General features: G+C 40.0%; 1 protein-coding gene across 2 annotated transcripts in view; it reads right to left on the bottom strand.

Moving 5' to 3' along the window:
• Kcnq5 (potassium voltage-gated channel subfamily Q member 5) overlaps window positions 1-16,037 on the bottom strand; it is a 543,303-nt gene that overhangs the window by 55,549 nt on the left and 471,717 nt on the right. For both annotated transcript variants that reach the window (XM_028868060.2, XM_028868061.2), the window contains one exon: window positions 8,420-8,640. In XM_028868060.2, coding sequence (XP_028723893.1) covers window positions 8,420-8,640 — 221 coding nt within the window. The remainder of the gene's footprint in view (window positions 1-8,419; window positions 8,641-16,037) is intronic.

The raw sequence follows: 16,037 nt of genomic DNA, 5'->3' as shown, positions 1-16,037 counted from the left end.
GCCCACAGGTTGCAAAGGTAAGTGTGGCCAGCAGAGGCTCCTATTATACAAGAAGGGACGCTTCCAAAGAAAAGATATCTGGCAGTCATCTGACACTTGACTGTTGATTCAGCAACAGCTTAAATAGACTGCTTTCACCAAGCCTCTGGGGACTTGCTTTTGGAAGTCAGCCCTGGATGTCAGCCTCATAGACCGTTAAAATACATTACATTAACAAAACAAATCCAAACAGGGACTTAGTCCTAACAGGAACACAAGAAATAAAAAATCAAGGCAATGCAACTTCTTCAATAAATTAACAGTGCTACTGTAATAGATTCCATTGAGAATGAAATAGCTAAAATCCCAAAGAATTAAAAAGTATGATTATAATGATGCTTCACCTAAAAAAGGGGTTTGAATAAACTTTTAAATTAATTCAAAGATAATATAAATAAACATCCGAGTAAAACAAGAAAGATAATGCAAGATATGAAAGAGGGATTGAATAAAGAGATAGAAACACTGAAAAATTAAATAAAGACTTTTGGAACAAGTATCTCAACAAGTTGAACAACTCAGTAGAAAGCCTCATTAATAGATGAAGCAGAGTACAGAACAGCATGGACTGAAGATAAGGTAGATAAACTAGATATTCATGCAACACTAAAGAAAGAAGCAAAATACGAATAGAACGTGCAAGATTCCTGGACACCATTAAAAGTCAAAGCTTACCAAGCACAGACCAAGTGTGAGTTAAAGGCATATAAAACATACTCAACAATATTGAGGAAATTTTCTTGAGCATTTGGAAAGAGATTGTTGTCTAGCTCTTAGGAAGCATTTAGAACATCAAACAGATGAAAGAAGAAAAGAAACTTCTCACATCATATTGTATTTATATTATATATTTATATTTTATATTACATTATATTTAAAACACCAAGTACACAGAGTAAGGACTATTGAAAGCTGTAAGAAAAGTGTCTAGTCAAAAATGATGTAAACCCATCACATTAACAGCAGATGTCTCAACACAAATTCTAAAATCCAGGAGGGCACAGAATGTGGTAGCAAGCACTGAAAGGAAATGACTACTAACTACAACTGTAGTATTAAAAAAAGCCATTGTTGGAGGAAAAATACCTTTCCATGATAAACACAAACTATAACAATTCATGATAACTGAGGCAACACCACAGAAGGGAACAAACTATCAAGATGACATAATAATTCAAATCATATATGCCCTGGACATCTGGACAACCAATTTCATGAAGCAAATACTATTGGGCATAAACTTCAAAAAAATAGTGATGGACAACACCGATACTATACTTTGACTAATAGGTAATCCAGATTTAAAACATCAACAAAGAGAGATAATGAATCTTCTCTATGAAAGAGCCCATTAATAGGTTATCCAATCCCAAGAAGTCAGCACTAAAAACATATACATATGTGCAACACTAGATGGACTCATCAGGCTGTATTTACACACACACACACACACACACACACACACACACACACACACACACACCAATAATAAAGATGAAGAGGTCATGAATTTGAGAGGAAACAGGAATATGGGAGGAGTTAAAAAGGAAGAGAAGAAAATCAGAAAATCGAGTAACTACAGTACTTATATATTAAATTATCAAAAAATTAAACAAAAGCCATCAAAAGAATATCAGTTAAATGACCCTGTATATCAAGAAGTATCTACAGAACATCTACATCTACAGAACAGTCTGCCCCAAAGCTGCAGAATACATGTTCTTCTTAGCAGCTTCTAGAACCTTCACCAAAACAGGCCATACACTACTTTTATTTTTTCCAGTTTTCTTGTATTTAAGGACATAAAGCAAGTGTTACAAACAATAAAACTGAAAAACAAAAACTTGTATATTCTATCTAATCGCAAGAGGAAATTTAGAAATTAACTGCAAGTGAAACAGCAGAAAATAGAAGAACTTAAAGAGATTGAGCAATTCATTGATGTTTAGTGGGCCATCAAAGGAATCAGGAGGGACAAACTTTAAAATCCTGGAATCAAATGAAAATGAAAACACAATGTTTCAGAACCCGTAAGATACAATAAAAGGGATCCTGAGAGGGAAAAATTATAGCCACAAACACATTAAAAAATCATAGCTCTTACACAGATAACCTAATATGTATCTCAGGGACTTTCAACAACAACAACAACAACAACAACTGAATTCCAGATTAGCAGAAAAAGAATAAAAAAGGCCATGTCAGGCTGTACCTCACCACCCCATGCTAAGCACAGCCATTAGCAAGCATGCATAAGGGCATTAAAAACATTGCATCCTTGGGAACAGCTAGAAGATGAAGTACTTCCAGCAAAGGTTACTACTGTTCATCCCAGGAGATAAAACTTTTCATGGTGGAAAATAGAAACCAAAGGTTATCTGCGAAGAGCAAGCTCAGCAGGGAGCCTACCTGATTCCCTAGACTGACTTCCTCCTTTGCATTCCATTGGATGTTTGTAAGCCCCTGATTTAATAAGGTTACTTTGGGTTGTTCTCTCAGGCTACCAGAGCCATCTCTGCTGGGTGTTGTAAACTGACTTGATAATATTTTGCTATCTATTTGCTGCTTTTATCTATCCACTTCTTGTCGTTTTTTTTCTTTTGTTTACTACTTAATAAACTCACGCATTAACGGCTATTGTAGACTGTTAGTACAGAACACATGCTTTCCCCCAAATGTATAATCTAGACTTAATGTTATAGATACATGAAACCAGAAGGAGAACTATTTTGGAAAAAAAAGGAAAGAGATTAGTGGCAGTTGAAGGTGGACAGGGAATGTATAGATCAGTTATATAAATTACATGCTATACTTGAATGAAAATTTCTTTCTTTCCTTTAAAGAATTATTTATTCAGCTGGGTGTTGCAGCAATGCCTTTAATCCCAGCATGATGGAGGCAGAAGCAGGTGGATCTCTGTGAGTTCAAGGCAAGCCTGGTATACACAGTGAGTTCCAGGCAAGCTAGAGCTATGCAATGAAACTCTGTCTCAAAAGACTCTATCAGTCTGTCTGTCTGTCTATCATCTATCTATCTATCTATCTATCTATCTATCTATCTATCTATCTATCTATCTATCTATCATCTACCTACCTACCTACCTACCTACGTGTGTGTGTGTGTGTGTGTGTGTGTGTGTGTGTGTATGTGTGTGTGTATCTGGTGTACGTATATGGATTGTGTGCATACATTGCTCATGAAGCTAGAAGAGGATAATGGATTCCATGGAACTGGAGTTAGTGGTGATTGTGATCCACCATGTGGATACTGGGAACAGAACCAAGGTCTTTTGCACTAGCAGCAAGTGCTCTTAACCAATGAGCCTTTTCTACAGTGCCCCCTCCTTCCTTTCCTCCCTCTTTTGAGGTAGGTTCTCAGTGCCTCATGTAATCTGGTCTGGACTCTAGCACACTATATAGGTGAGGCTAGCCTGGAAAACCCGATTGCTCTGCTGGGATCACAGAAAACTGCCACCATACCAGTCAATGGATATTTCTTATGTTATCCATCACTTTGTACAGAACATTTACACAAAAGAAATGCTTTTTAAAAGAAAGGTAACAAAAATTGTAGAGAAGTGAAGCTAGAGCTCCTGAACTTTCTTATTATGAATTCCTTTATAATGGTATTATAACATAAATCACATTATTATTTAAGATATTCTGACATGCTTGATTTGTGCCCACAACCAAACGCATCCCTAATGGTACATTAGCTGAGGAGAGAGAGGAACATGAATAGAAGAGAGGAAAGACATCAATGTTTGCAGGGACAAAGGGACAGGACTTAAGGGAACCTAACCTTTGGAAGGTAATCATCATTTTTAGTTTAGTTAGATTCCGCTAAAGTGAACCTTTCTTATCACCTGCTCTTAGAAGGCATCAGTTCTTCACAAACATCCGGTGAGGTTGGAAGTACCTTCCCTAGCAGTCAGCAGTATCCTTGAGTATTGCCTAGCAGGATAGTATTTTCCCCTTGAGCAGAAGCAATGCTGACCACGTTAAACCAAGCATGGTGGCTCATGTTTGTGGCAGCTGGGACTTTGAGAAAGAGGGGACAGAAGAGTGACAAGGCAACATGACTTGTTGGCATGGGTCATCTGGACCGAATGAAAACGGAAGAATGAAAGCAAGGGCTGGCTAAGAATGGAGAGAGGAAAGACTCGGAAGGAGAAGTTAGCATATCTACCCGGGTGCTTGCTGCAGTGCCCTTTCTTATGCCCGTTAAGTCTCAGGCTAATTACTTGTTTTTAAGTCTCAGTTTCTCCATCTAAGAAATGGCAAAAATAATGTTAATTACTTCATAACTTAGGAATGCAATCTCCATTTATAGAGATAAAGCATTTAGAACAATGTATAAGGAGTCAATAGAAGTTACTTCTATCATTATAATCCTATGCTCTCAGGATACAAATATAATTTCTGTGCTACCTGAATTCTAAAATTATTCAGAGCCACAAATGCAACTAAATTCCTAGTGTGGCATTTCTGTCAGGTATTTTAGGGTTTAGCAGATTAAAAGATATCATTCAGGTCACCTTGAATAAAATATACCTGCTACGAGACTACATGCCATTGTCCTTAGAACTGATTTTCTTTCTTCTGCCATTTGTACATTTCTAAATCTAGTATCTGTCAGCTACTTGCCATTTCTTTGATAATCGTGAGTTTGAGATACTGGGAGACACTTGTGACTTTCTTAAGTATAACATGTTAATCTTACTAAAGCCATGACAAAGAAAACAAGTGGATATTTAATAAGCTTGTGTCTGAGTTGTTACATTATACCAGATTCATAAGGAGCTGTTAACACTTAAAGGATTAATCATAAATTTCTTTTGCTTTCCATTTATAACTGTCATTCAGAAAAAGATATTTTTTTAAAAAATGTAGCTTTTAGTTATTAACTCACGGGCACATTGGGATTTCCATTATTTTTCCTTGTATCCATGCACACTCTTTGAGAATGCTAATGGGAGCCCCTGAAAAGAGCTCCAGAAGTGAACAAATGAACAGGACCTGGGATAATTGGGAGTCAGCTGTAGTGTTGTTATGTATTATTTTCTATGAGCAGTAAGTGGATTTTAGATATACTCATAACCTGGAGAGACCCTGAAGATTATATATATATATATATGTAATTGAAGGCCACATTTATTTGATAGCTACTTTATTTTTTTCTATGAAAAATGTACTTCAAAATTTCTAAGACCCAATTTCCAGCTAAATCATAAGTAAAGACTCTTGGCTATTGGATTAAATGAGGAGTCAGGAGCTCCCATCTCCTGCCAGTGAGGAGCCCTCAAAGCTACTTCAATGGGACAGCAATCAGTTCTGCCTTCACTTGGGGACTTCAGAATCAATTGAGATGGGGCTCAGTCCAGGGAAAGTAATTCTTTTCTAAGCAAACAGAATTGCACTTGTATGAAATGATCTAGAAAGTGTATGACATGAAACCTTTCCAATCTGTGAATAATAGGACCTTTTCCCCCCTTCTTTTTTGTATCTGACTTCTGAGATACGTTTGGAGATACAGAAAATGCTAGGGTAGGTAGTGCCAATTCCAGTAAGTCTTTGAAACCCTCTTTTCTTCTGGCCAAACAGTACAACTAGAATTAATTTTCCATGTTCAAAATCCAGTTTCTACGAATTTTATAATTAAATGTGCTCAGCCAACTGTAATGACCTCGTGGCAAGGAGACGAAGAAAGGTTTTGAATCTCACATTATCAAAATAAGGGTCTATTGCAATGTGTACTAATTATATATTTAGTACAGTATGATCCCAGGGTCAAGGTAGAAGACGTGGACAACCCTGAGCCTGCCAGGGAACTTGTTACATAAGCTGTGGATCTGCCAAGGTGCTGAACTGTGTCTGCCTTTCCCAACTCATGTGTTGAAATCCTTATACCCAGTTCCCTAAATGCTACTGTATTCGGAGTGATTGATCAAGTTAAAAACAAAGTTTTAAGGTGGGTCCCGATCCAATATGATTCATGCTCCATACAAAGAAGAAATTTGGATACAGACAGGTAAAGAAAAAAGACTGTTTAGACAGAAGGACCATGAAGAAAGATGCCCTTCATAGGAACCACCTTTGCCAACACCTTAGGCTGAGACTTGTAGCCCCAGATTGTGAGACAATGAATTTCTGTTGTTTAAAGTACCCAGTGGGTGATACTTTGTCATGGCAACCCCAGGAACTCATACAAGCTGTATTAGCAGCTATTGAACATCCTTTGGGGTTCTTTGTCTGCAGAGTGAAGGCTGGTCCACAGCAGAGACCAGGTGCTCCTCAGTAAGGATCATCTTGAAGTGAGAAGTTTGGTACCCAATAGTTCAAGGACTGTTAGAGTAGGAGGAAGGGAGAGACAGTATGTGGAAGAGATAATTTTTTTTTTAGTGTGCCAAAAAGTCCTCCTTGAATTTCTTATTACAAAAGTGTCGCATGTTCATTGTAAAAAGTACTGAGAAATACAGGGGAAGAAAATGTAGAAACAACATACTTGTGATCTCATTTGTTTTCCAGACTTTTCCATGGAAACACAAATCTGTGTACATAGTACATACCATACATGTAAATGCACATATCTGCAAACATTCTGATAGATTTTGCTGTGTAGGTCTGTAGGGTCAGACTGTCCTTGGTCTCATGATCTCCTGCCTCAGCTTCCTAAGTCACAGGCATGCATTCTAGGCATGCGTCATGACATCTGGCCAATGGTCACCCTTTCTCATCAGTCAGACTCATTTCCAGCATCTGATACTGTGTCACGCAGCAGTAGATGACATCTAGAGATGGTGCGGGTAGGTGGATGTGTCTAGTGTTTGGCATCTGCTACAGGCTTTGATATCTATTTGCCAAACCACCTTACAGGAAGGATGTATCCATTTTTATTATTGTCCTTTTCAAGTCCAGCAGAAAGCCTGTTACCAGTAACTATAGGCTTAGTTGCCCAAAGGCTATCTGCGAATTTCTTCCTAGGGAGCAAAGTAAGGAAACTAGAGGACACTGAAAGCTGAGCTAGCAATGACTCAGGATGTTGCAAGTGGCTTGATGAGCAGCACACAGCACCAGAGGATGAGGCATTTCCCGGCTTAGCGGAGCAACAGGTGAAAGCAAGCATGGCAGGACCGGCATGTCCTTGCCGCTGAGATGGGAGCCATTATCTCTGCCAGGTAGGGCCATATCAGGTCAGCATCTAGGAGACTATTTGGAGAACATGACACGAGTGGGGGTGTGGAGAGTGAAGAAGTGTGAAGGAAGGACTAGCCTTGCTCACTTGAGAGAGGAAGGGAGGTCTCTGAGGACTGCTGAGGAAGCTAGGAGGGGCTGACAGGCAGAGGTTACAGGGGTTGACTGCAGGGATCTGTGATCACACTGCAGCTATGACCCAAGGCTGTTCATCTTGTCATCGTGCCCCCCCCCCCTCCGGGCTTAGTGAGCCTGGGAAAACACAGGTTATGCTAGGGAACGAGAGAATAAGGCCTGGTGACCTTTGCAGTTTGTATGCATTAATGGGAGATGCTATTTGACTCTGGTTCTTTGCCCAGTATAAGGGATCCCAAGGGGGCACACTTAAAAGGAAAACTGAGTTAATTTTTGAATGAAAAAAATATTTCGTAAACATGAAAATTATGTGTCATTCAATAAAACGTTGGCAAGAAACCTTCTGCCACGTGAGAAGATAAAATAGGTTCGTGCCTCTTGGGAGAGGATTTCATTTATCAATAGAAGGCTGCAGAGATCTGCACAGGAGCAGTTCACAGTGAGCAGCAGTCTCTGGGTTTGTGGTAGGTGGACTGTGGAAGAAGGGAGAAGAATATTTTCCTTGTGTCCAGAAGGGAGCTGCTACTGTTCCCATTTCAGGATACTCACAAAGTGTCTGTTCATCCTTCTACTTTGAATCTTTGCTGGCCAGACACACTAGCAAGGAGGTCACAGTCATCTTGAAATAAATACAGTCTAGATAAGAGGGAAGAATTAACAAAATGGTTCCTTCCTTCCTTCCTTCCTTCCTTCCTTCCTTCCTTCCTTCCTTCCTTCCTTCCTTCCTTTCTTCTCTCTCTCCCTTTTAAAATGGGGTACCAGGCATGGTTTAAAGTGGGGTACAGGCATAAAACCCAGGACCTTGCACATGCTAAACTCTAACCTCACTTTATATTTCTAGCCCCGCCCTGCCTTCTCTGAGATGTAGATTTAGCTATCAAAGTTGCTTCTCAAAACTAACTTATCTTCTGTATATTCACCCACAGCAATGAATATATTTCCAACAAAAACAAACAATTTCTCTTACCTTCAACAGCACCACAGAGAAGGAATCATTTCACAACTGCACAGCAGCCTATCAAGCTAAAAATAGTCATGAAAACCAAGCTTACCGTCTATCACCGGCTTTGGCTGCGAACTCTTGAGGCGTAGTGAGGGTCTGAAGCGGGTTCGGTCATTGAAGCTCCAGCTCTTCTGCACTTTGGTGGGGCTGCCCTCAGCAGTGATGTCTGTGCTCGGGGACCGCCTGTCACCTACCGATGCTTGCCTGCTCTTAATGCTTTGGCCTCTTGGGCTAGCCATGCGCACTCGCTCCTTAAAACTCAGCTTCTGACTGTGAAGAACAGAGCCATGATTATTCCATCTCAAAAACTCCCTTCCATTCCACATGGTCAAATGATTTGATGGAACTGTATAATGTCATATACATCAATGGCAAGAGTGTGTTCAGCAAGTAGGAGCATAGAAATAGATATTTTCCTTTTTGAAAAAAAATAGCTTTATTTGATCATGGTGTTTGTATTCATTTGAGATCAGTCTCACTCTTAGGGGTATATGCATGCTTCTTGCATTTATGTAGGAAGAAAAGAGACCAGGTACAGCAGTTTGTACCAAGTTTCACTGAAGATAATCAAGAATGGGTGTGGAATTCACTTTCAAAACTGTTGGGTGATTTGTAGCTTTCCCTCCACTGTTGAGTTTTTTTTTTTTTAAGTTCTTTTTTGTTTGTTTGTTTGGGAGATCTTTCTTTGTAATTCCTAAGCATCTCTACTGGTAAACAGGGATGATGATTACATATGTACCTATATTCAGCATGCATTGTCTATCCCAGGCAAGATTATGATGTCCATAAATTCATGCAGTCTCAAAGCAATTGACAGCACTGCACACGTATATTAAACACACAACACTTGACACTACATTCTTCATTCTTGGGAAAAGAGACCACACAGGGTGGAACAGCCTCAACATGTAATGAATGGGATGATTGACAGAATGAGATGCAATGCTCACTAGCACAATTTCCTGCTATGAACAAGCTATTGATTTGCTGTGGCAGCTACCGGTAAAATCACATTCGTTTAAACATTCTGTTCTCTGATGCCAGGTAGGATCGAGCAGCTGTGGGCTGATCAAGGATGTATTAACAACAAAATCCCAAATGCATCTTCATCCTTTTGTGGTTAAGACATGTGTCATGTGTGATGTGCTAGGAGAAGCAGGTAGGAATCATAGAGACATGGGCTGTGGAGTTCTCTGGCTCATGTGAAGGAAGACAAGAGTAACAGAGCTAAGGGGGTCTCACAGTAATCAAATGAACTGTGGAGAGTGTTGCACGCCCCAATTTTGTTTTCTTGTTTCATTTATAAAGTGCTGTGCTGTTCATTAGAAAGCAGCACATTATTATCAATGTGAGGGGCCCAATGCTCTTCAGGGACGGAAGAAATAATGGGGCAATGGATCTGAGGGTGAGTCGCTTAGCACAGCTCTCGTGAGTCATGCTTCAGCCTTTGTGGGGGATGAAGGCAGCGTGCTTATGGAGAAGGACTGTCTGAGACCAAGTGAAGGCCTTGTCTTTTCCACTTACCGCAGTGTCCACTGTCCCCAGCTGCAGCATGCCAACAGCAAATGTGTTTAGTGGATATGTGTTTGGCAGCTAACAAGAGATAGTAACATTTGTTTTCCAGTGCCTAGTTGCCTAACATCTAGTGTTCTAAAAAGGTACCATGTTTAATGGAGATTTGCTTACATGAAACAAATCAAATCATGAACAATGGTGGTCCGAGAGTCCGGTTAACACTAAAGGAGTTGACCATGCAACTGACATCTCCTGTCCCAAATGCAGACACAGCCACTTCCAGCACAACCAGCTGAAGGCACATGCAGGCTGGGCAGTTTTGTGATGAGGTCACGTGAGTTCAAGAACTCTGTACAACAGCCCCATCAATCACAGGGTTTATCTGTACTCGACAAATGTATGATTAAATGATAGATTACATTAAACAACAGCAACAGAAAACATCTTAAGACCACATAGTTTTATACTCTTGTGATTTAGAGAATCTGTCGAAGTGATAGGTCAAAAATGTTTACTTTTCTTTAAAAAGGTTTTAATTACAAAAATTTCCAATCTTTTTTTTTTTTTTAAATTCAGTGCATCTGTACAGACATGTATTCAATTCTGCACCTTTATTTTGATGAATGGCTGCCTCAAGCAGACACAGCCACCACTTCAAGTGCCATCACTGTGTTGATTTGTCTCCAACCTTTCTGGAATTAATGCTAATTACATAGAAGATTGAGTTTAGAAGCCAGAAAGTGGTTTTTCTCCCACTGCCAAGATAGATCTCCTTCCTATCCCAACTAAATGAACAAGAAACTGGTTAAAAAAATCATAAAACAATTAACATAGCTTTTATTTTATTCTTTTTTAAGAATTGCAATTTGAAAAAGGTGGAAACTTTCTAAAATAAAGCAGCATCAAATTTACCATGATTTATTTATGATGACAAGAATGTTTAAAAATTGCTCCTGTAAAATGTATTAATGACACCTCTATAAATTAGTGAAAGGTGGGAGAATAATCTCTAAATCTCCACACATTAAAATTGATATAAATTAATTCTAGGCACTGTTTCCTTTTTGGGTTTCTTTAAATTTATTTTATTTTATGTGTTTGGGTGTTCTGTCTGTCTATATGTCTGTGTACCCTGTGAATGCCTGGTGGTCAGAGGCCAGAAAAGGACATCAGATCCCCTGGAAATGGAGTTACAAACAGTTGTGAGCCACCACGTGGGTGTTTGGATTTCAACCTGGGTCCTGTGGAAGAGCAGCCAATGCTCTTACCTGCTGAGCCATCTTTCCAGTCCCATACCCCCCTCCCATCCTTTTTTTTTCTGGCTTTTTCAAAGTACAAGAAGATTTGCTAATGTCTAACATGAACCCCCCCCCCAAAAAAAAAAAACCCACTAAATTAATGTGTGGTCGCTTATGCCTTTAATTCCAGCACTTGAGAGGCAGAGACAGGCAGATCTCTGTTCAAGGCCAGCCCATTTACATAGCAAATTCCAGGCCTACTAGGGTTATATAGGGTGACTTTGTCTCAAAAACCAAAGCCAAATCAGACCAGACCAAACCAAACTAAACCAAAACAAAACAAAAATCTAAATTAAATTCAACAAATTTTGCATACTAAAATAGAGAAAATGCAAAGTTTTCTTTTTGTCTTTAAGAGCATGAAAGTTTAGAAGAGCATCCTAACCCAGAATGAGTCCCCCCCCCTCCCCTCCCCAGGGAAAACTTCTGTTTGTGTGCCCTCTAATGGAAAGTTTTCTTTTATTGGTTGTTCTACTTCATTTCCCTGTTGGAAATCAACAGAGCATCTTGATCAGATGACCAGTAAACTGATTAGGTGGCTGTTGTTGAAAATACACATCAATTAAAATGATAGATACTTCACTGATACATAAAAGTTTCCATTACTTTCTTGGTTTTTGTTGACATTTATAAACATGACTTTTGAGGAAGAGTTTCTGTCACAGCATTTTCCGGAAGCATGCCAAGGATGATTCCCCAGGAGAGCAAGTAAGTCTCTCTTTGGAGAAAGGAAGCAAAAGGTCGCCATGGTCGTTGATTGGGGCATCTTAGTACGCAATCCCCTTTTCCCAGCTGAGCCCTGTGCTCAAGGGAGCCTGCACAACTGCTCTGCAAGGGAGTTTCACCCTTCTCTAGAACCAGATGTCCAAATCACTCTGATGGCCCAGCATGCACTCAACTGTTAGATGCTCCCTGCCAGGGAATCTTGCGGCATCATAACTCCGCAGTAATCCACTAGGGTTTACAACGCCGCCGCTATTGTTGTACATAATTAGGGTTTTAGCCCTTCCTAGGATAAGCACTCTACTAACTGTCAGCCTCAGGCACAATATGGCAACCCAGCCATTAACAAACCAGCGCGTGCAACAGCTTAGCAGTTGTCCAGCCACAAGGAGGCGCCAACAGGCTGACTGCCAGTACTCTGCCTGCATTTTTTTTTTTTTCCTTTTGTCCCCGTGGTAGATTATCAAAGCAGGCAACAGGCAACAAGGAAAATTCCAAGCGCGCTGAAGACCTCATCCAAGAAGTCCCTAGGAGAGTGAGTCTGTAAAGAGGGCCCAAGTGTACTGGCGGAACCCGGTCATGCACCTGAGGTTAGTTGGCATTCTCAAATCTCATGTCAACGGCTGGGATGCTGGGTACCTCTGCTTCCGTGAGGTGTACATTCTGAAGAACTTCTGCTTATTATTACAGAACTTACTAGGAGTAAGGGAAACAGAGCAGCGCATTACTGAGCGTTTCTCTGCCAGCACAGGCTGAGGGACTTCTTTTTTCCAAACACAAGCCATTTGACTTTACTGTTTATTTTATTATTTTATTTTGCGAAGACAGAGTAGGGAAGCAGCTAGCACTCTGCAGTTCAGTTGTGCTGCCTGAGACGCAGCCAGTGTCCTTACGGTTAGGCTGCAACCATCAGATTGGAAACAAGCATCACAAACGATGGTAGTATGGGTTAGGCTCTGTTTCATATGAAATGGGAAAATAAATATTGTAGAGTACAGCAACTTCTGTAATACAATATCAAGGAATATAGTGTAAATAATGGGGAGTCAAATATTTCAGGAAAGAATGATTATTTCTATAAATTAACGAAGTAGATAACATTAGTTGCTTTGAAGTTAAGCACACACACACACACACACACACACACACACACGAGTTCTTGGTTTGTGAGATACTGAAGTTATAGTTAGTATAGGTAAATGGTTGTCAGGTTGAATACCTGTTCAAAAGTAAACAGAAGAAAGGGTTTGTAAAGACCAAAACAGTTGCTTATTTATTAAGTCCTTGGCTATTTATAAAAGAGTAAATCCTTTCCTTCTACAAATGATGTGAACAGATGGAAAGATTGTTTTTAAACCATCTAATATTTTACCCGTAAGGACCAGAGCTGTTTATGCTGAGAGAAGAGTGAAGTCTGGTCTCACTGAGTTTAGTTTGACAATGCATGCAGGTCATTCACAGTACACAGAAGAAAAGCAAGTAGTAGGAAACAAATGCAGGAACACACAGTCTCTTCCACAAGCATTCTAGAGTTCTTTCCCAGGAGCCACACAACGAGGTCAGACACCAAAAGAGTCAACATACTGGAGTGGTTTGGACACAGCACTCAATGGAGTACAGTACATGAGTGTAATGTCACCAGACAATGCCACCCGTGCCTTAGCGTGTGTGACATGCATCTTAATTCATCTTCACGGGTGCTTGCTAAAGTCAGCTTAGATAGTTGGCTTTCTTGGAAGGCTGAAGCCACTTTAGGGATGCTTTAGGAATGGAAAATAAGGCAGTGTGTCTGAGGCAGGGATACAGTAGGCCACTGTTTACCCAGAGGACAGGACAGGCAGGGAGATTTACAATTAACCCCTCACTCTCAGTTGGTATCATCTGGTCTTGTAGAGATAATAAAAGCTTAGGCAAAAAGTAAAGCCCTTCTTATATCAATGCAACGATTTACTGGCCACTTTGATGACCGAGTCAAGGAGGAAGGGAGAAAAGATAGGAAAACTCCAGGTCAAAATACTGTGACAGGATGGCCAGATGAGTTTACAGGTAGACTCTCTTCTCTGAAAATGACAACATACACCATTCAGGGAAGGACTTTCCCACTTAAAAAACGAGTTGGAATGCTACTCCAAGAGAGGATGAATTAGAATAGAATCAAAAGATACATTACCACATATTTTTTAATTAAAACTATTTTAGTGAGAAGGTGGGGGAAAGAAGTGTAATGGAATAATAATGCCAAGGAAGTTGGAATTACGGTTTAAGTACAAGAGGTACCTGACCCTGTATCCAAGATAGCCAACGAATCATGATTTTCATTATTATTTAGTTGAGCTATATTTATAAAAAGCTTCACTTTGGATCTTATAGTTTGCAGTTTTGAATAAAGATCTTGTGTCTTTCACAGTGTTTCTTAGCCTGGGGTGTCATAGGTGAACTTTGTTGAAAGCATATCTTAGCTTCATAGAAAGTAAAACTTCTCTTTTCGACAAGAACACCCCGAAGCGGTGAACATAATTAACCAAGGGTGACTGGGATGGGTTTGACCCAATCCATTTGTATTCTGTGTTTCGTTTCCTCAGTGGTTGGGGCTCTTGTTCAGTGGCAGAGCCAGCCGCCTGTGTGAGAGGTGCTGCCTGCAGTCTTGGACTCATCTGCAGCTTTTAACAGAAAGGAAAGCCACGAGGAAGGACAAAGGAGATTCCAGGGTCTGAGGTATCTAAAGGATGAAAAGAGAATCAGCTCCTCCTGGGGTTGACACTTGTCTGCCCTGTTTATCTAAACCACATCAATAACCCAATGACCACCAAAGGAGCGAAGAACTCCGGAGTTGGGTGGTACCAATTATTTCATTCATTTGAAATGAGGTCAAGCATTAATTAACAGTATTCCGAACCCAGAATTGCTCTTCTCTAAGGGAGAGCTTCATTATAAAGGCGTTTTCTGTTGTGCACAGTTTGCCTCAGTAAGGACAGCTTTGTTATTTTCTAAGTTGTCACTGCCATTACAATAGTCTTTCTGCATTCATTATTGCAATGTTATAAATTCTGTTGTCTATGGAGCACAAGGGAAAAGCTAAGGCAATAATAATACATTGGGAGCCTCAATGCATATACATTTTTATGATATATGTCAGCTATTTCCTTCAGGCTTTTGCAGTGTCTTTTTTTTTTTTTTGGTTGTTTTTTTGTTTTGTTTTGTTTTTTTCAAGACAGGGTTTCTCTGTGTAGTTTTGGTGCCTGTCCAACATCTCACCTTATAGACCAACCTAGCCTTGAACTCAAAGAGATCCGCTTGGTTCTGCCTCCCGAATGCTGGGATCAAAGGTGTGCGACACCACCGCCCAGCTTGCAGTGTCTTGTTTTTAATGATTACTTTGAATTGTGTGTGTGTGTGTGTGTGTGTGTGTGTGTATGTGTGTGTATCCATGTGTGGGTATGTGAACTTTAAGTGCAGTGACTATAGAGGCCGGAAAAGAATGTGGAGGATCCCTCCTTGGAGCTTCAGTTACAGGTGTGAGCCCCTTGACATGGATGCTAGGAACTGAATGTGTGTCCTCTCCAAGAGTAGTGTATGCTCACACTGCTGAGCTACCTCTCCAGCACCACTGCGACAATTTTAATTGTTAATATTTTTTCTTTCTATTTATTTTTCTGCTCTTCCTTTTGGTTGTGTTTTGGAAAAAGTACTTGGGGTCAGGGAAATTTTACTATTCCAACCAAAAATATTTTGTTAAGTACATCCTCTGTTATCACCTTCATGGGAGATACAATAAAAAATTGGGAAGTGAGAGGCTGACGTGTAGGAGGCTTGAGAGATCAAGTGGTGGCATAGGTCTGGTTTTAAGGTTGTTTTGTCAAATGTTCAACGATTGCTGAGAAGCAAAGAATTTCTCAGTGTCATTCTCTAAGTCATGAACCCGGCTGAGTGGTTCTGCACACTTTCAAATCTACAAGTGAACTCTCTTTGACAACCTTAGTCACAAGTCTGTTGAATAGATGTTAACATTTTAGATACACATGATATCATGAAATCTGGGAAATTTGATTGTGAAGTCTTTTGAATTGAGACAGCTAGTTAAAGGTTCTTTTCTGATCTTGTTAGTAGAAGCTCAACTTTAAATTTGTCTTT

This window comes from Peromyscus leucopus, chromosome 16_21, assembly GCF_004664715.2.
Source record: "Peromyscus leucopus breed LL Stock chromosome 16_21, UCI_PerLeu_2.1, whole genome shotgun sequence".
NCBI lineage: Eukaryota > Metazoa > Chordata > Mammalia > Rodentia > Cricetidae > Peromyscus > Peromyscus leucopus.
Note: the sequence above shows the minus strand (reverse complement) of the source record. Positions and strands in the feature narration are given on the sequence as shown.